This window comes from Sciurus carolinensis, chromosome 14, assembly GCF_902686445.1.
Source record: "Sciurus carolinensis chromosome 14, mSciCar1.2, whole genome shotgun sequence".
NCBI classification, from domain to species: domain Eukaryota; kingdom Metazoa; phylum Chordata; class Mammalia; order Rodentia; family Sciuridae; genus Sciurus; species Sciurus carolinensis.
Window position 1 is genome coordinate 4,289,916 of NC_062226.1, and position 22,561 is coordinate 4,312,476.

The following is a 22,561-nucleotide window of genomic DNA, read 5'->3' on the forward strand; positions in this document are numbered from 1 at the left end:
TTCTTCCCCAGCCCCAGCCGCCATCCCCCTGGGCAGCCTGAGAGGGAGCCGGCCTGGTGCCAGGCCGTCGCCACAGCGCCCCTCCCGCCACACCCCCACCCTCTATTTTTAGGTCCATTATCGTCCACTGTCGGGCGTAGTTTCCCCCCACTCCTTCCCCAGAAAAACAGATCGGGTTCCTCCAGGCAAGCCACCGCGCCTCCCCAGAGCTGGTGCGTGGGAGCGCGCATGCTGCCAAACAGACACGGAATCAGTGAATTATCAAATGAGGGGATTAGCAGACTCCACCTCGGCTCACAGGCAGGGGGCGGGGAAAGGCCACCTCCTCCCCCCGCGCCTTCCTCCTGGCTGACAGGGCAGTGCGCTCACCCAGCACACAGCACAGCAGCCTCCATCCTGGGGCACGTGCTGAGGTGTCACAGGAGCTCACACCAGCGATGCAGCCTGGCGAGGCGCTGAGTCCGAGCAGCCCAGGCTGGAGGTGCCAACATCCTGCACTCGGAAGCTGTGTGGCCTGGGGCCGGTGACTTAACCTCTCTCACTCATTCCAAACCGGCATTCATTTAAACTTTACCATAAAGCCTTCTGTGAAAATTCAATGAGCCACTTTAGGTTAAGTGCTTGGTATACACTTGGCACTCAATAAATGTCAGCTGCTGCTGCTCTCAGGAACAGGAGGGTGTGGACTCAAGAAAATCTTCAGACAATGGGGACAGCTTGTCAAGAAGACAAACCTTGACTACTCTGAGCTTAAGAGCCCCCAGAGGGCAGGACCCTCTGACTGGATGGTTGACCACGGGGTCCCCGGGTGGACTTGGGGCTGCCTGGGAAGTCCCCACAGTGTTTGCAGCCTTGTGTGTATGTGTGCATGGGTCAGGAAGAGTGGCGGGGTTTCAGCGGGGCCCGTGACTCCTGAAGTCAGGAGCCCCCTGAGTCCAGTTGGCCTCCTGCCTTTGGCCTCCCCTCTGGGTGCTCCTGGGTGTGGGGAGGTATTGTTCTCTGCTTTTCTCTCTCTCCCTCCCTCCACAGTAGAATCCAAAAATCAGAGGGGCTCTGGGGCTGACACACAGAGACCCTCATTTTTCAGGCAGGAATTCTTCACCCCAAAAGGGAGAGCCCTGGGCGAGGCCACCCTGCTCCCGGCAGCCAGTGCAGAGGCAGCCAGTCCCCATGCAGGCCCCAGCGTGGTGCCAGGTGCACAGCTGTTGGCAAAGATTCTGCATGGTGCTGGCAGGGCAGGGGACGGGGCAGAGACAAGGTGCCCTCTGGACAGCTGGCTTCTCCTGCTGCCACCTGCTTTTGACTGCTCTTGATTCCTAAGGGAGGGGACGCTCTAGAGCCTGCAATCCTGCAGGGGACCCTGGCGGCCCAGAGGGCTCTGCCTGGCCAGTGCGAGCTCCCGGGATCGCCCAGGCTCATCTTCACTGGCCTCCTCTTCACCTCTGCCCGACAGCAAATGTCTGTTGCAACGGAGGGACAAGCCCGGTCGTGGTTCGCTCCTTTTATTTCCCTGGCCAGCCCTTGAAGTCAAGTGGACAAATGACTGGGCAGCAGAAGGGAGAGGAATGGGAGGCTGAAGAGGCCCAGATGGTCCCCTACGGACCCAAGACAAACTGCTGGGGGATGCGGGTCCTTGCAGTGGGGTGGGCCCAGTCCTCTCGCAGGGGAGGGGCAGCCCTAGAAACCCCCGGGGCTGGATCGGGAGGGACCCTAAACCTGGCGCGGTCAGCGCCTTCTGACTGATGAGGCCCCTTGGTGGCACTCACCTCAGGGCCACCACTCAGACTCCCAAGTCATAGAACAAGGCAGGATGGAACAGTGGTCAGGGCCCTTGGACAGATCCTGACTTTGGCTATGCAACCTGGAGTAGGAGCCTCTGCCTATCTGGGCCTCCCTTTCCTCTGCAGCACAGCGTTACCTGTCGGTCTTGGTGAGAAGACAAAAGGCCACAAGACAGGCACACTGGGAGGTCCCAGCTTGTGGCTGCAGGAAGGTGCGCTCCCAGGCCTCCTACCCCCAGCGCCAGCTGACCGCACGAGCCCAGACCAGCTGCGGCATCGAGTGTGGCTTTGCAGACGCTGCCGATTCTCCTGCCACCGTCCTGTCCCAGCCCGTCCTGAACTCTGCCACCTGTCACAGAACATTCTATCTGTCACCTTCATGGTGCTGCCTCCACCGGGGACCGTGGCTTGCAGGTGGGCTGGGGAGAGAGTTCTGGGTCCCTGTGGGCCAGCAAGAGCCAGTTCCCAGCATGCCTCAATGGACAGAGGTGACAAGATGGCCAGTCTTGCAGGAGCAGGCCCAGCATTCCGCCGGCTACAGGTGACCTCCTGGCACACGTCCCCTGTCACGAGTGGACGGATGGAGGCCTGGTGTGGAGCACCTCTAGTTCCCAGGGCTCCAGCCCACTCTTGGGGGAGCCCAGGGCTTCTGCTGGGCTTCCTGGGCCTCTGCTCCCTCACTGGGGGCTGAAGGAGTCACTCTGGGCTGTTTCCGGGTAGGAAATGAGAGCCTTGGACTTGACCCATGGGTGCCTTTGGACTGTGTTCCCAGGAGCTGAGGACTTCCCAGGCTGGGGCCTGGCGGGTCAGAAGGCCACCTGGGGCCAGCTTCAGGCTCCCACTGAACAGCCAGCTCCATTTCCATGAGCTCACAGATATTGGGGTCCCCTGGTCTTGGGCAATCTCTAGGACCACCCCTAAGCTGCCCTGTTTGAGAGGAGGGACAACTGAGGCATGAAGTTAGCACCTACCAGGTGCCAGTACTTCCTTCATGGCCAAGGGCAGATGCAGAACCTGGCCCCTCGGGGAGATGAGGGCAGAAGTGGAAGCCGGAGAGATATTTGGAGACCAGAGGGAAGTCACTGCATCCTGTACCAACTGCCCTCCCTCGAGGGTCAAAGTCAGCATCTCAGCCTAAAAGGTAAACTAGGGAAGAGGAGGCAGGGAGAGGAGGACTGGAGGGAGGGGTGGGGGGAGCACTGGGCCTTCCCTCTGCCCTCGGCCTTACTGTAGCACAGCTGCCACGTGACTTGGATCTGCGTTGGAACCTCCATGCCATGACTCATTATTGGGGTCTCAGTTTCCTCATCTGTCAAGTGGGCACAGGAGGATAGCAGCAGCTTCTCCCAGGGAGGCTGTCTGGGAGGGTTGGATGAACTACTGCACACAGGATGCTCAGGACTTCGATGAACAGATTTGAGGGTCCAGAAGTGAACGCACGTACCTGTGGTCAGTTGGCCCTGACGAGGAGGCCAGGAACATCTAAAGGGAAAGCCTGGGCTCTCCGGCAAATGGTGCCAGTAACATTGGACAGCCACAGGCAAGGAATAGCGTGGGGCCCCTACCTCACACCAAACACAGAAACTAACTCCTGGTGGACAAGAGACCTAGATATAAGAGCTGAAGCTATAATAGTTCTAGAAGAAAACATAAAAGTAAAAACACGTCAGTGACCTTAGTTCTGGCTATGGTTTTTTAGATAAGATATCAAAAGCACAAGCAGCAAAAGGGAAAAATCCACAAATTGAACTTTATTAAAATTAAAATAAAATTTTTGTGCATCAAAAGACACAACCAAGAGAGTGAAAAGATCATGCACAGAATGGGGTAAATGTTTTCAAATATATATCTGATAAGGGTCTAGAATCTAGAATATATAAAGAGCATGTACAACTCAACAACAAAAGAACCCAATTAAATAGTGGGCAAAGGATTTAAATAGACATTTTCCTCAAAGACTAGACAAATGGCCAATAAGCACATGAGGAGATAGTCAACAGAGAAATGCAAATTGAGACCGTAATGAGATACTACTTCACACCCACCAGGCTGGTCACATTGGATGATTCCATTTAAAGGAAATGTCCAGAGTAAGTGAATCCAGAGAAACAGAAAGGAGACGAGTGGTTGCCAGGGGTGGGGAGGGAGGACTGGGGAGTGACCGTTTAGGATGTAAGGGTTTCACCACTGGGGGATGAAAGTGTCCTGGAACTAGACACAGGGGAACATGCTAGAAGGCCACTGGATTGTATGCTTTAAAATACTCAAAACATGAAATTTTATGTTATGTATGTTTTATTTCACTAAACATTTTGAAGGGTTAATTTTACGTTAGATGTTTAAATTCCCTTAAATTTAAAAAAACCTTTCCAACAATGCTGAGTGCTGTGGCGGGCACAGAGTCTGGTTTGGGACCTCTCCCTCTGCACCGGAGCCCTGATGGCCCGTCTGACCCACTGTGACTCCCCCGCCCTCAGAATGTACCGGAAAGAACTGGCTAATCTGGTCAAACAGCACTGCTGCACAGTTGGGGACACTGAGGCTGGGGGCTCCGCGCGGCCTCCCGGTGGGGCCTAGAGTCCCGGCTCCCGGCCAGCAGGCACCCCGCTCTGACACGCGCCCGCCAGCAGTTGGTGTGTGCTCAGGGAATCGGAAACACATTTTCATATATTCAAGCAAATCTGCTGCTGATGAGAAACAAATCAGATCCCGCAAACCACAGCCGGCAGAACCGCTCTCTGCATCAGCTGCCGTTTCTCACTCTGCACCCCCCGGGGCCTTCCAGGAAGGAACCGAGCCTCCACATGGGCCCTGGGGCCGAGGCCAGGCCAGGGGTGGGCCAGCCTCCGTCCTGGACTGTGTGCCAGAACCAGTTCTGCAGTCCACGCTGTTCCTGGGGTGGCCACGGCTGGCAGGGGAGGCGAGGGGCCACTCTGTGTGGCCTGGTGAGCTCGGATCTGGTCCCAGGGCCTGGCTGCCAGGTCCTTGTGGGCTCGCACCTCGCCCCTCCTCCTCCCTCCTCCTCTTAGAGCCCTGGGCCTAATCCCCCCTGACCACAGAGCTGGACGGCACAGATGGAGGAAGGGCGACTCCCGCCCCGCCCCCACCCTGCAGGAGGACCCGGGAAGCCCTGGGATAGGGTCGAGTGGCACAGTGAGGTCCCTGCTCACAGGCCCGCGGGCCTCGACCGGCCGGGTGGAGTATCTGCCCGCCCTGTCGCCCACACACCTCCCTCTCCTGTCTTGGCAGCCTTCCTGGACCCTGCTCCTTGGAAGCTTCCAGGCCCCAGTCTGAGTTGGACCCAGTCTGAGCTGGATGCCTACACCCGGGCTGCCTGCCTGGCCCTCGGACCATCTTCTGCCTGTTATCTTCTACTTCACTCCTTTTGCCCCTCAAGCTACATTCAAGAACAAAAAAAAAACAGAAACAGTCCTTCTTTTCTTTCCTGGGCATGCATTCTGTGCCAGGCACCCGGCTGGGGGCTCAGCACGTCTTGTCTCTTCCTATTCCTACAGACTCCTTTCAGGCCATGGGAACAGCATTCCCATTTTCAGATGTGAACACCAAGGCAGGGAGTCTCGAGGACTTAGCCATAGCCCCAGTCACGAAGGGAGGATGTGGCTGGACCTGTGGGCCCCATCCCAGCACAGGGCAGGGGGGCTGCGGACCCTCTCTCCACCCACCGCCCGCCCCAGCGCACACGGGACTGGGTCAGCTTGCAATAACTCGTGAGAAAGGCGCAGAAGGAAAATCTACCCAGACCAGGGGGGTGGGGAGGAGGAGGAGGGGCAGTGTGGCCTGCGTAACCCAGAAAGGCCGAGGCTCCCTGTGTCTCTGACCCTCTGGAAAGAAGTCCTTTTCAGGCTCTTTGGGTCCCACGGCAGCCCCTGCCCTCCCCGGAGTGTCTGACCCAAACCTGCTCTCACAAGAAGAGCCAGAAGCAAGGGTCTGACTCCACGGGCTGGTGCTTAGTGACAGCGCCCCTGATCTCCTCACTGTCTACTCGGGGGCTGCAGACAGCACTGTGCAACAAGATGTCACCACGTGGAACTATTCTTGTCCTAGGCCGGGCCCTGCCTCAGGCGTTTCAGGAGATTGAGTGCCGGAGCTGAAGGGTGAGCAGCTCCTCTCCAAAGGCACTCCCGGCAGCTGACTTCAGACAGCGGTGCAAACTCCAGCTCCACCAGCTGCACACCTGCCAGAATCGGGGCTGCAGGGCCGAGAAGCAAGGGCTTCCGACTGGTGAAACCCCAGTTCTGCCTTCAAGACAGCCTACTCCTCCAAGAAGCCTCCCTGGATCTTGCCATTCCTCCCACCCACCCATTGGTTCCGTCAACACATAGTGGGCATGGACTGCAGAGGTGACCTGCCTTCAGGGAGCTTCCAAAGGGGAAGCAAACATCTGCAGGCAGAGCATGGGGGCTAACGGCCAGCATGCAGGGAGCACCTGCTATGTGCCAGGCACTGTGCTCATGACAGGCCCCCTGTGCGTGTTCTATTAATAGCCATGACTTAAAGAAACCAGGCTCAGAGAGGTTAAGTCTCATCCGGAAGGTCACACAGATGAATTCCAATCTCTGTCTCTGGAGTCTCGTTACATGAACAGCTCAATGTTCATCCATTTCCACGTGGACAGATCAGGATGCTCAGGATTGGATAGGTGATGGCAGTCAAGCCTCACACTAGAACGGACTTCACGCTCTTAACCAAGCCCCTGCAGACTTGGAGAGGCAACTTCTTCTCCCAGGAAGGTGGTGAGACAGTCATAATTGTACCTCTTTACAGATGGGGAAACTGAGGCTTGGAGAATTTGAAGGACTCGCCCCAGATCATGGAACCTGGAGGTGGCAGTGCTAGGATGTGAACTTGCAGCCTGGGTTCCAGGCTTGCAGTTCCTGCCAGAATACAGTGTCCTCTCTCTCTCTCTCTCTCCCTCCCTTCCCACTCTCTCTCTGGAACCTTCTGCCAAGTCTCCAAGTGCAGCACAGTTCCCAGACATTGCAAGTTCCCCTCCTGCACCTGGGGATCCCGGTTTGTAGCCACATGCCTTCCTCAGGACCTCTGTGCCCCTCCTGCCCTCCTGTCTTCCTCTCTCCTAAACCTGCAAAGATCCCATAGGAACCGCAGATCTCTTTCATCAATAACAGGCTTCACCTCCATGACCAGACCCTGTATCAATCCATCAGAATCCTCTGGATCCCTTGTTAAAATGCAGATTCTAACTCAGCAGGTCTGGGGCAGGGCCCTGGAGTCTGCACTGCTAACTGGGTAAAGCAGGTGCTTGCAGATGGGAGAACTGCACTCAGGGTCACAGGGGTGCAGAACAGGGCTAGTGCTGCCCTGCCCAGGGGAGGGCAGGCTGACTCGGCCTCTCCCTCTGTCTTATCATCTCCCACCTGCGTCTCAAGGGGACAACTTTGGTTCCCCCTTGCTTTTCTGGGGGCACAGGCAGGGGTGGTCCCTTGCAGAGCAGGAGGGAGCTGCCCTCAGGCCTCCCCACACCCTCTCCATCCCAGAGGGGGCCTGGGAGCAGCAGCCAGGTGAGCAGCCTTTGCTGGCTGGGCCCGCTCCCCCCCCAGCCCGGGATGGCGGGCGGGCTTGCCTCTGCTCCCCAGCAGCCCTCATTGAGATTTTGTCCTTGCCCAGGAATCCTCGGTTGAGAGCTCATCCCTATTAATTCTTCTTGTGCATTTAGAGCCAATAGGCTTTTATTTATTCATTTATCTTGTCTTTCATCTCCCTCCCCTTCCTCGCCAGGCTGGAATTTACAATTTGGTTCTCAGGTGGCCTTGTCGGAGGACAGGGAGGAAGCCCAAGAGAGAGGGTCTGCAGGCAGGATCTGAAGACAGCACGCCCCTTGGCCCCTCTTGAATTCAAGAGTATTCCTGGGCTCACACCTAGGATGGCCAGATGCTGGGACAGGAAGGCTCACACCTGCCAAAGGAGGGGTGCAGGGGAGCACCGACCTTTGCAAGGCTGAGGGGCAGCGGGTGGTCTAACCACTGCTAGGGCGCCCCCTGGTGGCTGGTCAGCCACGTGCTCTGACTGGAGGTGTTTAGAAACTCCCTGAGCAAGTTTCCTTTCTGCCTGCTGCCTGGAGACTAGAAATGCGGGGCACCATGTCCTCAGGCTGGCGAGAGGCAGAGAACTCCAGGGAGGGAAGGAAGGAAGGAAGGAAGGAAAGAAGGAAGGAAGGAAGGAAGGGAGGGAGGGAGGGAGGGAGGGAAGGAGGAAGGAAGGGAGGAAGGCCGGCACAGAAAGCCACAGAGGGAGTAACAATAGTAATAACCTAACGACAGCCACCGACCATGGACACCTCCTTGGTGCCAGCGTGCACCTAGGGCATGCATGGCCAGGCTGTGTCCCCCCACCAGCACCGTGACACTCCTACAGTACTGTCTCTATTGCAAGAGGAAGGAACTGAGGCTCAGGGAGGTCAGAAGCTCAGAGAGGGCAGACTGTGCCACCTGGTGGGTACACACATGTCTGGGCCACAAACAAGTTCCTGGCCGGCTCTCTACACTGAGTGACCTTGACAGGACTTAGGCAACCCTTTCTAATCCATAAGGAGGGATCAGAGCAGGCCTCACCCTGGGGCATCCTGGAGATGATTAAATGAGAAACCCCGGGACCTGCCCAGGAGGAGCCACAGTGAAGAGTGGTATCAGGGTTTGAATCCAGACTGGAGGTGACCTCACCTCCCTGCAGAAGCCAGCCTCCAGAAAGGCTGTGCTCCACCTGCCAAGGCAGCATCCCGTGCACACATTTGTAATCAAAGGCAGAGCCATCATGAAATATTTACATCCATCAAACAGGTGGCGAGAAGCTGAGGACTCAGCCATGCAGGGTCTCTGGAGGCTGCTCCTCCTCCCTGCCCTCTTCACCTGTCTCCAGGAAAGGGGACAGGAGGAGGAGGACAGCTCCTTCCAGACCCCAGGGCGCGAGGACGGCAGCAGGGCTCAGGTTCAGCCAGCATCAGGTCCCACAGGGGTGACACCTCCCCAGGGAAGCTGCACAGGGTTCTGTCTGGAGATGGAGGCAGGGCAGTCCAGGGACAGGGGTTCCTGAGCTGGCTTTGGCCAGGAGAGGGCCTCACACTAGCATCTGATGGTCATCTCCACCCCTTGGTCCCTGGATTGGAAGTCACTCCTGTGAATTATAACTTAACTGTCCCCCACCCCTGGCACATTAAGACAATAATTAATGTTTAAGAGGAAAAAATACAGCTGAGGCTCCAACACAAGAAGCAGAGGCTGACACTCCCCAGGAGTGTGTGGACTGGCACATGAGCCAAGATGTGGACCCAGACCCAGGCTCCCACCTTGGCCTTAACCCTGACTTTCAGGGCCCAGCCCCCTGGCCTGTCCCTGAGCCAATGTGGCCCTGTGGTCCCCACAGCAGTGATGCCCACGGACTCTCCGATCCAGCCTTGGCTCCCAGCCTTGTGCTGCTTCTCCCTCCCTCTTGAGCTGGCCCTGGCCCAGCCCCACCCACAGTGACAGTCCTATCCCCACTGACAAGCCCACGTGGGGAACCTACCTTCCCAGGCTGCTGGGACTGAGAAGCCCCAGGGGACTGGGACAACCTCAGGAAGCCCAGGTGGGGACACCCGCTGGCCCTGCCGTAACCCCAGAGAACTAGTGGCTCCCCCAAGGACATTCAGAGACACCAGCCACCTGGAAGATGACTCTGAGCCCCTCCTGTCAGCTGCTACAACCTGGTGCTCTGTCTGACCTCCCGCTGGGACAGGCCTGAAGAACTCTGCCTCTCCACAGAAGCAGTTTAGCTCAGCCACTTCGGATCAGACACTACGCGGGAATCGCAGCTTCACCACTTCCTGGTGTGAGACCTTGGCCAAGGGCCTTGGCCTCCGCTGCCTCAGTTTTCCCATCTGACCACCCGAGTGACAACAGCTCACATCTACAGGGCGCTTGCTCTATGCCCAACCCTATCATGAACCCCCTACAAACATTCCTCAAGTCACCAACTCCTTCCAACCACCCTACTAGTGCATGCTGTTGGTGTGCCCACTTTACAGATGGCAGTACACAGCTCAGAGATGTCGCCGATCTCGAGGCTAACCCTAAGTCTGCCACTTCATACAATACAGAATCAGGCTGGCAGAGCCTGGGGCACCGGGGAGACTCCACAGAGTGACATGCCAGCCCTCAGTCCCAGGTTTGCTATTACTGCCGTTGTTAACATTCCCCGCGTGACTGGAGACTCAAGGGATAAGGCCTGCATGCCTACCTTCCCCTGACCTAAGTTCACACAGGAATGGAACTAGAAAGGTCACTGCTGCCCTGTCCATCCCAGCCTGACCCCACTCCTACTCAATGAATCCCCTCTGAGCATCTTGCACACCTTTCTCTGCAAAGCGCCAGCTGTGTGCTGGCCCATGCTGGCCTCGCAGTGCCGTCTGCTGGCTTGGGCTGGGTGGGCTAGGAGGCTGCGCTGCGGAAGGGAAGCACCAGGCAGGTCAGAGGCCAAGGCTTGCTCACCTGTCCAGTAGGCAGCCTTCCTATAAGGGAGGCGGAGCTGACTTTTGAGGCTGCAGAACTGGGAATACTATACTCTTCCTGAGGGAAAACCATTCTATAGTCAGCTGGCCAAAACTGCCCTGACCCCAGAGAATGTCACATGACCCAAGGGCTGCTTTGCTTGGGCCCTTTTCCAAGGCGAGACAGATCTGGTCCCAATCCAAGACGCAGGAGTCAGCCTTGTGACTTGGCCCTCCTGCTGGGTTCACTACCCCAAGGGTCTGACCCAGGCCCCCCCCACTGTGGGCTGAGCCAGAGATCGACAGGGGGCGAACTTACATGGGAGCAGAACCTCTCAGGGGGGTCTCCACACGTGATGCCCGAGGGCTCCACCTTCACCTTGACATAGTCCTTCAGGCGCATGGCCTTGGGCTGGCAGGCGTAGAACTCCCAGGTGGGGCCCTCATCGGTGGTCACCCAGGATTTGCAGATGTCGTAGTCCCCAGAGGCCAGCGGGAGGCAGTGCAGGAGGAGCGCCAGCAGGTGCAGCATGGCTCCTCAGTCCGAAGGGGCACGGCCCAGAGAGGCCCTGGAGAGGCAGCGGCGGGGTCAGCTGGGACTCGCAGCCTCAGCATGGAAAGGCCACATCTACCGGCAACGGCAGCTGGGGTGTCCCAGAGCCTCAAGCACTGCAGGTTTGCAAACAGTGAGGAGCTCGTTCTTTCCAAAAGGCCGATACAGAAAATTCAGAGCCAGCGTTTCTCAAACTGCTGATGGGCAGATCAAAAAGTGGCCCGTAACTTTGCGTCCTTGTAACCTTGGCATTCCACCTCCCCCGGAGGTGAATCTGATCAAATCAAGCAGACTCTCAAATTGTGACAGTGGATGGAAATGGGATAAGGAGAAAATCCGCAGGGATCCGGCATGGGGCTGGATCAGATTGCTTTTAATTTTTGTCCTTCCAATCAATCCAGGTCTTTAAAAGGGCCTTAATGTGTGATGTGCTCAACACAACTGCGTAACAAGCCTCCAGCCTGCATTGTAAAGATAAATAAAATCAGGAGGTGCACATGTTAGCTGCAAACGTGTTCCCTCTTTGGGACCGGACTTGGCATCTCAGCCCAATGAAAGAGATTTCTTTTCATATGGACTGAAAGAAACAAAAACTGGGCAACAAGACTGGAAAGAATAAGCGACTGAGGTGTTAACCGGGAGGCTGGCTGGCTCTGCTTTGGTGGGGCCAGTCGCTAATGGGGACCAGCTGACCTTGGCTGGTAGCCACCAGCAACTTATCAGCAACTTAATAGGAAGTTTCTGAGACTTCAGCTCTCAATCCACCTAGATTTCCAGGGTCTGATTTGTCTTTCATTGTAAAAAGGGAGGAAAGAGGAAAAAAAGAGAGAGACAGAGAGAGAGAGAGCACGCTCATTAGCAACAACACCTGCAACAAATTAAAAGGGGGGGATTAGGGATGTATAAGAACAAAAGCTCTCTGGCAAAATGTGCAAAAAATGAGGCTGCATTAGCAAGATCTCCCGAGAAAACTGGGTTATTTTTATTAATATCGGAGTTGCACATTTGGAGATTGGGCATGTTATTAAAAAGGTGAGGCATTATCTCACCATTCATGGGTGTGTGAGTACAGCAGAAGTGCCTCTGCTCAAGGGCCAGAGACTTTCTAAAGCATCCCCAGGAGCCATTATTTAATGTTGCTTTAAAATATCGTGCCCGACAAGTCAAAAATGTCAAAGTTGTTAAGGGTGGCAGCACGACTGCAGCTATAGGCACAGGTGAAGCCACACCGACAGGTCCTGACAGACGGGTGGTCCACATGCCGGCCAACAAGGACGCACCAGGCACTGACAACTACCTCCCGACTGCAGTCTGAAAGGGTAAATTTAATTTGTTTAACAGTTAGAAACTAAGATATTGAAGACTTCCACAGGAATGACAATGTTTTGTCATATCAGATTTTCTGATCAAGGCCAACATTTGCAATCATCTTTGAAGGGTAAGTCTATGAATGGATCACTATTAGGAATACTGCTTTACTATTTTAAGTCTCTGGTAATTCTTTAAAAATCAAAATAGATATAACTAATACCAATGTTACATTGGGAAATGCATGGCTCGGATGATGTGGTGTTCCAGGCACTTGATTCAACACCAGGACAAGCTGAGTCTAGCTAGCATGGGAGTCCAGCCAAAAGCACTGGCCAATAGGCCAAAGGTTACTGCGACGAGTTACAGCAGAAAATGTCTGTGTTATTAATTATTCTGGTTGTTATGCCCATGATTATGCATTTCAATTCCCAAATCACGCCAATGGCAACCTGACTCTCATCTGACATCCTTTGAGCCACTATACATGGGAGGTCCCCAGGGAGTTAACCATATTTTCATGAAACCCCATTTACCATCCAGACACAAACACTGGCTTGCCAAAAATGAGGAACCGAAGGACCAGACACTGCCCTCCTGGGTCTGGCTGCTGAGCATGTCTGCCCTGGGAGAAGCCCCTGGCAGGTCCAGAGCAGGACTCATCCATCTGCATTAAGTGGGCCTCTGCCCCTCTCTCAGGATGAAGGACTCCTAACGCAGATGAATGAGGACCCAGTCAGGACCCAGCCGTTTCACCCCTGGCTGTTTAAAGAGAAACCTGTTATAGAGTCAGCCTGGCCTTGAATGCGCTCCTTGCTAGAAAACTCAGAAAGAACGTGCCCAGGTCTATTTTTACAACCTGAGAAAATGTAGTAAAAATAAAATAGCTCGGCCGGCAGAGGTTTGGACGCCTCTACCAGAGCTCTAAGCTGCCCAGAAAACAGCATGCCCCTAATTAATTCTTCTAGAAGATGACTCCCGACTGTTCCCTAACAGGTAGGGAGCTCCTGACGGCTGGGGACAACCAGGGCGCAGCTGCGGGCTTCAGCCGCAGGACCATCCTGGCCGGGGCTGGGATGGCGCTGGACACCGGCGGGCTGGGGAGGCGGTGAAGTTCAGCCCGGAGGCCTCGTGTGGGGCAACTTGCAAATTTATTAATTGCTTTGCAAGTTTTTTTTTTTTTTTTTTTTATTTAAATGCTACACATTCCCTGGAAAACGGAGTTGGGGGGGAGCAACAACAACAAAATCTGCCAGGGAAAAATGTGTTTACAACCAGTCAATCAACTGGGCGTTGATTGCGTTGCTGGCATCGCAGTGGGAATTGTGAGCTCAGCGCTTGAATATTACATTCGGCTTTTGCCAAAAAGCAAAAAGGGGAGGGGGGTGGACGCAAGAATCCGGGGAATAAGGAGGCGGATGGCAGAGAGAAGCCGGCAAGGGAAATTTCAGAGTAAGAGGTTGTATCCTGGTGGATCGTTTTCTCCTTGGAAAATAAATCTTCACCTGATATTATTAAGAAACTGCAGCTCTCAGAAACAAATAGAATCAATGCGCTTTATTTTCTTTTAAGAGTCCTCGGGAATCAAGGGGGTGCTGATAGCTAGGGTATTAAAACCCGAAAATTAGATTTTATCAGGATTTCTGAACTCAGATTTCTCTGTCTTATTGAATTAGCGCCTCTCGGAGCTGGCTGGGCTCGGGAGCAGGCTTCTCTCGGAGTTGCCGGCTGCGCCCTCGCCTTGTGGGAAACTTGCCTCCGCGGGCGCGGGCCCCTGGGGAGACTGGGGAGCTCTGGGGGTTCTGGGGGCCCCAGCCCGCCCGCCCGCCGGTAGGTTTCTTCTCCCTTCCCAGCTGGGCGGTGGAGGGGGTGAAATCTGCCTTGGGGGATGTTGGGAGAGGGGACGAGGAGGGATAGCCACCGGGTCACCTTCCCGTTCCCCGCTCCGGGCGCGGCTCTGTAGGTGTCCGGCGCTCACCACCAGCTCAGTAGGTGGGTTTCGGCAGCCCAGGCGTCCGGGCTCCGCCACCGGGACTTTCTCTGGCCCCCGGTTGCCCCCGGAGCCCGTCTCAGCGGCTGAGAGCCCCGGAAAGTTGGCTGCGGGGGGCGGGGCACAAGCAGGAGGCCTCGGCTTCAGGGTGGCGGGGGCCGCGCCGGAGGGTCCCCGTGGGTCGGAGGGCTGGGCGGGCTCGGACCGCGGACGCCCAGGAGTGGAGGTCGAGTCTGCGCTTCCGGACCGCTGCAAACCGTGTGCATTGCACATGAACCGGCCCGGCAAACCCGCCGCGGCTTTCTGCTTTTCCGAAGTTGTGTGCAGACCAAGAGAGCAATTGATAATAACGCCTTTAATAAAGGCCCGGTCAGCATGGAGAGCACCCCCTCATTTAGCATCGCCTCGCTTAATTAAAAGACACCGAGCAAAGCGCCCGCCAATTAGCTGCATTCTTTCTCCAGGCGCTGCTGCCAGCAGCGACCCTGCCGCCGCCGCCGCCACCGCCCACCCCGCCCAGAACTGCAACTTACTCGGGATCATGCGGACCCCTGGAGCTCGCGGTCCTCTTCCCGCCTTCTCGTTGCCTCTGCTTCCCCCAGTCCGAGCTCGACTCCTCACGGCTCTCAAGCCGGTCCTTACCTCCGCCTGCCCCCAGCTCCCCGACCCTCCACCGCACGGAAAGAAGTTTCCGGCCTTGGCTGACCAAGAGTTGTCGTGCAACTCACACGTCCTCCAGTTTGCAGAGATGGAAGGGCGCGGGACGGGGTAGCTCTGGAGGGTGGCGATTAAATCGGGGTAGGGGAGCGGCGCTGGAGAAGGGTTAATTTCCATTTTACAAACAAATCCAAGCATTTTTGCAACGGCCATCCTGCTGCACACACGCACGCATGGAGGGGAAAGACGGGGTGGGGGGAGCCAGCCAGAAAGACAAGCTACTCCTTTAAGATGCTGCTACAAACGCACACTCACAACACACCCCTCTCCGGGCCGCTCCAGTCCTCCGCTAGTAGCAGCCGCTACCAAATAACTTTTGCATCCCAGCCTTCGCAAGGCTGCTTTAAGTGGCTCCAGAGCCCCGGGAGAGCCTGCATGGTCACCAAAGCCCTTTAAAAATGAAACCAGCCAGGCGAGCTGCAGCGTCTCTGCCCCCGCTCGCCTCCCGGGCTCTCCCTGCCCGCCTTACCCCGGCTCGGAGCGGCTTCCCGGAGCGGAGACCCGGGAGGCCGAGGACCGCCACCCTCTGGCGCTGCGCCTCCCCTCTGATGGCGCTGGGTGGGGGCGAGGGCCGGAGGGCTGCGCGCCGGTGCTCCTTCCCCGCTCCGCTCGCCGCCGCCGCCGCCGTGGCCGCCGCGCCGCCGCCGTCAGATCGGGGCTGGGGAGCCCTCCGGCCGCCGGGGGGGCCGCCCGCAGCCGTCCCGGGGACGCGGGCCGGGGGAGGGGGCCGCCCGCGCCGCCCGCATCGCCCGCCCGGGCCGAGCGGGAGGTCGCCGCTAACAAGTGCAAACTTTTTGGGTCCCCTGGGCGGCTCCGGGAGGACCCGCGCTCGCGCGCCGGGCAGCCCCGGGCCCGGGTGGGCTTCGCGGCTGCTCCTGGGGGCGCCGGGGCATCCCCCCGGCGCGGCGCGGGCCAGATGGCGGGGAGCTTCACTGCCCCCCTGCACTCGGCTCTAAGTTAATGCCGAGGCTAAATCCTCTTGCCATCACTCACGATCACCATCGGGGCTTTTATCTCTCGGTCTGATCCGGGCTGCGTAACTTCCTCTGTGTGGCTTTAACACACCATCCCACCACGGAGCAACGGTCTTCTTAAAGGTGCAGGAAGAAAATACTGCGAGACTCGGGGGACGCGCCACGGCCCAGGGAGGGGCGCGGCGAGCAGGGGCGTCCCGGCAGGCCCGCGGCCAGGGTGGCCCCAGCAGGCGGCCGCGGGAGCGAGCCTGCGCCGGGGGGTCGCTGCCTACACATCGCCTCCCGGCCCGGGGGCCAGCGGGTCCCTGCGCGCAGAGCGCATCCTCAGCCGGCTCGGGTCAGGCGCGGCGGGCTGCAGCTTCCTTTCCCAAACCCAGGGGCCTTGCGGGGTACCAGCGACCATGGGTGTGGGGGCTGCCCCATCGGCACAAAGGAGGGGGCCAAGTGAGTCAGTTCCCCCACCCCCAACAGCCAAGGGCTCAAGGCTGCTCCTCTGTTTCTCTCTCTCTGTGAAGTGCTGCCACCCAGAAGGCCCCAAGCAGTGGGTAAAGGGGTGGGTGGGTGGATTTGGGGAGATGGGGAGGGGGAGCGATCTGAGCGCACAACCAGAGCCTGAATACCAGCTGACACATCGCCGCCTCCACCCTGATGGGCCCTGCTTTTGACGAAGCCAAGCCGGCTCCAAGGGAGTGCAGAGTGGGGGGCAGGAGGGGCCTGCCTGAGGGGATCTCTGCCTCCCTCCGGCCAAACCCTGGAGGAGAGCGTGGGAGGACTCTTGCAGGGGCCCCTTAGAGGCCACTGAGTTGGCAACACTGGGCAGCTCTGGATGCTCCAGCCCCTGGAGGTTTCCTGCCAGGCTGCCCCCTTGGGGCTGTTGGGGGGGCTTCCTCCTCCTCCAGTGGCCCCTGTAGGGTTGGGGTTCTCCTGGCCTCCTGGGGTGGGTTCTTACTGCAGTGCCCAAGCAGCCAACACTGTCATTTGGATGCATCAAGAACAAAGGGCCTGAGAGGAGAGAGAGAGAGAAAGAGAGAGAGAGGGAGGGAGAGAGAGAGAGAGAGAGAGAGAGAGAGAGAGAGAGAGAGAGAGAGAATGGCCCAAGGTCACAGAGAATGTCAGAAATGGGAGCAAGATAGGCCATTTCAGTGCCCCACCCCACTGTCACCCTTACCTCCACCTTAACCCTTCCTGCTCTTGGTTCCCCCAAACCTGGAGAAAGGGTTATACTGCTGAATAACACTTAGAATCTTGTGACAAAGCAGAGTATGCAGAATCGAAAACTCCTCTGCTACAATAATAATAATAGTAACAACAACAAAAGCAATAACACTCATTGAACACCTGTTTTATGCCAGACTCTCTGCAAACCAGTTTATGTGCATTATTCATTGATTTCTCCCCAAAGCTCTGTGACTTAGCTCTATTAGGAAAGTCCCAACTTGGAGACAAGCTTAGAGACCTAAGTCACTTGTCCAAGGTCACACAGCTAAGGAAGATCCTGAGCCAGGAGGCAGAGTTGTCGGGTTCCCAGGAGATGCTGGCCACTGCCCGACTTGCTGGGTAACTTGGGGTGTGGCACAGATTGCTTCAGGACCTCAGTTTCCCCATCTGTGAAATGTGAACAGCAAGCCCTTCTTTTTCCAAGGAGGGGTCAAAACAGGGCTATCCAGTGTCTCTGATTGCACGTGCTCTCAGGTCTCTGGCAAGGGAGGTGGGTCCACCCCACAAAGTCATCCAGGAAATCAGATGCAGGCCAGCCCTGGCCTTGTCCTTCCTGGTCCAGCAGGAGGAAGCTCCTCCTAGGACAGGAACAGATCTCAGCGATTTGATTTTGAAACACTCAGCCTGAAGGCAGCAGAGACGGGCACCCTGTGGGGCTCCCGCCCAGGGTGAGTGATGACCCGGTCGGCCCTCTGCCTGCTGTTGCCCCAGGCAGGGTCATCAATCCCCAGGAAACGCCCTGCTCCTCCATCATCCAGGGCCTGGATGTTGTCAGGAACAGCCAAGGAGACGGGAAGGAGGACACTTCCTGTCTACAGTTCATCCAAGCACAGCGGAGGGACCCTGGGTGCGTCTCCCTGCAGTTGCCAGGATGGTTCGAGTGACCCATATGCAAAGATACTTGCCTCTCGAGACAATTCCCGCCCCTCTCTAGCAGTCCTTCCCTCCCTTTGCTCCTCACCTCTGCAACAAGCAGCTGCCAACAGGCTTTTTCAGGGACCCGTTCCAGAACCTGTCTCTGGGTCTCCCCATTTTCAGATCCTGGAAATCACAGGATAGTGGAAGAGTACTGGACTGAGAGTCAGGATAATGGGCTTCTCTTGGCTTAGCCCCTAACTGGTTGTGTGGCCTGGGGAAGATCTCTTCCCTGCTCCTGGCCTCAGTTTCCCCATCTGCATCATAGCGACTATGCCCTGGTGTGGGGGATCCCTGTACTACCAACCTGAGCTGACCACGCCCCACACTGCCTCCAGGAGATGGTGTTCCTTTCAAGGGAACAATCAAGTGCTTCTTTTCCAGCCTGGGGAACAAATAGGATTCCAGCCATGCGGGGACCAGCTGGCTGGGGGATGTTCATTTCTAAACTTCATTAAGGTGCCTTTGGACAAATGACCTTTCCCCAGGAGTAAAAATGATGCTGAGCACCAGGGGCAGGAAAGTGTTAATGAATCTCCCCCCAAAAATCATTGCTGGCCCCGCTCTCACCAGCATCCCGATCGTTTTGTTCATTGGTGGGATTTTGGCTGCACTGTGCAGTTCTCATTTGAATTGTGCATGTGGAACCTACTATCAAAAAGCATCCGCACAACAATGCTTTGAATTTTATTCCACCTATTTTTTTTAAAAAGGGCTTGGATATAATTACGTATATAATACATTCACATATATAACATATATATATATATATATATATATATATACATAATATGCATATTTGTAGAAAGAGAGACAAAGATAAACACTGAAGTATGACCAGGGAGCTGGGAGGGTGGCAGGCTCTACTGCGTGTGTTCTTCCTGTGACGCTCCCCTCCTTGGTAAGAGGGAAACGTGCACCGGCTGGCCGAGTCCTAGGGAAGTAGAAAGCCACATGCAAAAATAATCCAACTGCTTTGCAATGAGAGCTAACAGATGAGGTCCAGCCCTCCAGGGATTTCTGAGAAAAGACAAATCCTAATGCAGACAGACAAAAGGACAGACAGCAAATGAGCTTATGCAGCTGATTAAAGTCAAGCGTGAGCTCAAAGGCCACCCCACCACATCCTCACCCCAGCCTCCTTCACACCTTGCCCGATCTTACACCAGAGCAAGACTTGGATTCTTCAAGGAACTTTGTCCCCTTGACCTTGAGCAGTTGAGATGCAGCTGTTGGTAGAGAGAAGAGCCCATGACCTAGCCCGGCCCATCTTGGGGTTCAAGGCATCCCCAAGCCCCTCGCTTCCACCACCAAGGCAGGGGCAAGGAGAGACATCCAGATCCAAACCCAGGCCTTCCCCGGGTGACACGGCCAGGTAGTAGAGGGAAGGCTCCGGCTCCTCCCTGCCAGTACTCAGCCCTAATCTCCAGACCGTACGCCCATTAATTATTATTGCTGTATTAATCATACATGTGATTAATTCAGTAATGGTGATTCATAATTGATTGCATTTTAGATGGTGCCTTTCATCCACACGTCTCCCAAGATGTGCACTGCCTAGGACGGGAGACCCAAAGCAGGACGTGCTCTTTGTGGCCTGCATTTTGTTGGAGAAACTTCCCTTTGCAGAGGCAGGGGGCTAGTGGTCTTCCGGCAGACTGGGCTTGCCAGGCCCAGCTCTGTGCCCATCTCCCCGAACTGCACCCTGCCTTGCTTGGTAGTGGCCATGCCCTGGGTGTCTGCAGAGCCCTTGGGAGGCAAGTCTGCCTGGGCCTGGGATGCTGGGTGAGGCCAGCCTCTCTGTGGGGGAAGCAGGGCCACAGAGCACTGGACGAGGGCTCTAGAGTCCAACTGACTCCTGGGTGCTAGGGAGGTAGCACTGATTAGCTATGTGACCTCAAGGAAGCTATTTCCCTCTCTACCTCAGTTTGCCCAAATGAAAAATGGGATTGCTAATTGTCTCTTCCTGGGATTATCATAAAATTAACTGAAAAGACACATTTACTATGCATCATAGTAAATACTATTGGGCATTTACTATGTACTGCTTAGCCTGTGGTACATAGTAAGTGCTCAGTAAATACAAGCAGCATTTGTAGGAATCTTCATCCTGGTTCTGCCAGTGGCTGCCCTGTCACTAGATTAGTCTCTTCTCTGGGTCTCAGTTTTCTCACTTGTACAATGGGATGATGGGTCAGCCTCAAGTATTCCTTCCAGATGAGCAGTGATAACAGTAACAGCAGGCATTGGAGGTTCCAGAGTCATGCATCCTTGGTCTCACGTTCCTGCTCACCTTTTCCCATCTCTGTGACCTTGAACCGAGGATTCAGCTTACCAAGCCCAGTTGTTCCATCTGGAAAGTGGAGATTGTAATGGCACTCAAAGACTTAGGCTTGGTGTGAGAATTTAATGAGCAAATACTTGAAACCTATTAGGCATCCAGGAGGCGACTGGTGCACTGTGAACACCTGCGTGCAGTGCAGGCAGCTTGCTGAGGGGTTCCCCTTCCCACTCTCCTACCTGTCGGTGAAGGATACCGTTGTTCTCCCCATTGCTCAGATGGGAACACTGCGGTGGAGGACTGTGCCCTGGGCTGTTCCGTCAGAGCAGGGTCCCTGTTTGGATCCTGGATTCACTGTTTGGTCTCTGTCCTAAGCTGGCATCGCAGTCTGTAGTTGTGAGCAGAAGATACCAGGACCCGGAGTGTGTGGGCCTTCTGGGGGGTACACAGCAGGGGAGGCTGGAGAAGGTCAGATGGGCTCTGGTGACGGAGGACAGTGCCACTGGCCGCCCTGCCTTTGCTGCTGGGTCTCTTCCCCCAACAGCCTGGTCTCATGACCCAGCTGTGGCTCCCTTGGGAAGCCTCCTTCCTGAGTCCCAGGAGCTCAGAAGAAAGAGCCCGCAGTCCACCAGGCAAGCCGCTGGTTCCCTTGGGCGGGGAGGCTGCTGCGAGGAGGAATCCATCCCCTGCCCCAGGGACCAGGGGAGAGCCACGTTCATCTGGCAACAAGTGCCCAGTAGGTCTGTTGGGACCCGGCGGGTAGGATCAGTTGCTGCTCACTCCCATGGATCCCAAAATCCCCAGGGAGTCCTCGGGTTCTCAGGAGAGGACACCAGGGAGCCCTGTAGGTCCTCTTTCAATGGGAGCAGGTAACTGCCTGGCCCTGGCAGTTGAAGTGCCGAAGGTGTCTCTGCAGGCAATCCTGGGCTCCCCACTGCGTGCCTACTGTGTGCAGTACCCATAGGGCCCTGGGTGCCAGCTGTGTCAGGGCCACAGTGTCTGCCTTTGGGGTATGGCAAGTCTAGAGGATCATCCCCGTGGCTGCCACCAAGCTGCCTGTGTACCTCACACACGTTCACTAAGCACCTACTGTGTGCCAGACACAGGTCAAGCCAGAGAGGCAGTGCAGTTTAAGAAGAGTGTTAGTGTATGTGCACACGCACGTGTACTTTCAGGCTGAGTGCTAGTGTGCCAGCCTGACAGTGTGGCCCCAAAACACTAGACACCCCAAAGCTAACTGCAGAGCAAGCCCTACCTCTCAGGCTGGGGAGCAAGGAAAGCTTGACCCAGGAACACCAAGAACACTACCACCCAAGCTGCCTGGGGATGCGACCTGGGTCCTCGCCCTGCTGAGACTTGGTTTTCTCAGCTGTCGGGTGGGGATGATGGGAGCACTGACCTTCTGTTGGGAGGATTCACTGAGGAAACGTGTGGGTCACTCACTGGGGACCTCCCAGCAGATGGTGAACGCTCAGCCAATGCTGGCTCTGACCCCTCACGCTGACCAGGGGCTCCTCAGACCCAGCCCCTCTGTTCTGTGATGGTGGGAAGCCCAGGGCTCCCCTGAGGCCCAGCTAAGAAGGTGGCTCTGTGTCGGAATCACAGACCAAGACAGTCACACCTGCCCTTGGAGCCCGGGAGGTAGTGGGGAGACCAGTCCCAGCTCTCCGGGGAGCTGAGCCAAGGCATTGCCACTCAAAACCTGCCATCCAGAATCTGCCCTGGGATCTGCCCCCCTCCCTGGCTCCTTCCCTCAGACTGGGGAGCCGGAGAGGACCCTGAGGGAGGCTCCGCACCACCAGCTGCAGCCCGGCCTCCCCCACACGCTCTAATGGTGCTGGTGGATGGATGAGGTGCTCCCAGCCAGTGGGAGGAGCTGCAGAGAGAGGGCGACCAGAGGGGACCCATCCTCCAGCGGGAGGCCACCGCCCCCTCTCCCGCCCCAGACTCCTCACCTAGAGGGAAACATTTTTCTTCCTCATGGAGCAGGTGATCTGGGCTCCAGGACGGCCCAGCAGATGTGGCTTCCTCTCAGACATGTGCTGATCAAAGCAATCGACCCAGTTAGAGAAATACCTGCTCCAGCGCCTCAGCCCTCCCCCCGCTCCCCGAGACCCGCCAGGGCACGCCTCCCCAGCCCCGCACCCGGAGGCCCGTCCGTGCCCCCCATCACTGACTTCATTCAGAAAGAGCCCCAGGTGGGCCCCAACCCAAAGCACCCATGTGGGAGCACACAGAGTCCTGAGCAGGGAGGCGAGTGTGGCCAGCTGGGGGGGACAGTCCCTCGAACAAAAGGCAGGGAGAACTCTGAAAGACACCGGAGC

The 22,561-nt window shown here is 56.6% G+C and overlaps 1 protein-coding gene across 10 annotated transcripts in view; it reads right to left on the reverse strand.

The window, feature by feature from the left end:
* Positions 1–15,882, reverse strand: part of Ntng2 (netrin G2) — a 60,277-nt gene extending 44,395 nt beyond the window's left edge. For 7 of the 10 annotated variants that reach the window (XM_047524554.1, XM_047524550.1, XM_047524547.1 and 4 more), the window contains exons 1-2: positions 15,319–15,881; positions 10,601–11,295 (exon numbers count right to left, since the gene is read on the reverse strand). In XM_047524554.1, coding sequence (XP_047380510.1) covers positions 10,601–10,813 — 213 coding nt within the window. In that variant the 5' untranslated portion in view covers positions 10,814–11,295; positions 15,319–15,881. Of the gene's footprint in view, positions 1–10,600; positions 11,296–14,665; positions 14,836–15,318 lie in introns of those variants that run through there. The other 3 variants (XM_047524546.1, XM_047524545.1, XM_047524544.1) reach the window with 2 other exon arrangements.
* Between the last annotated feature and the right edge of the window lie 6,679 nt (positions 15,883–22,561).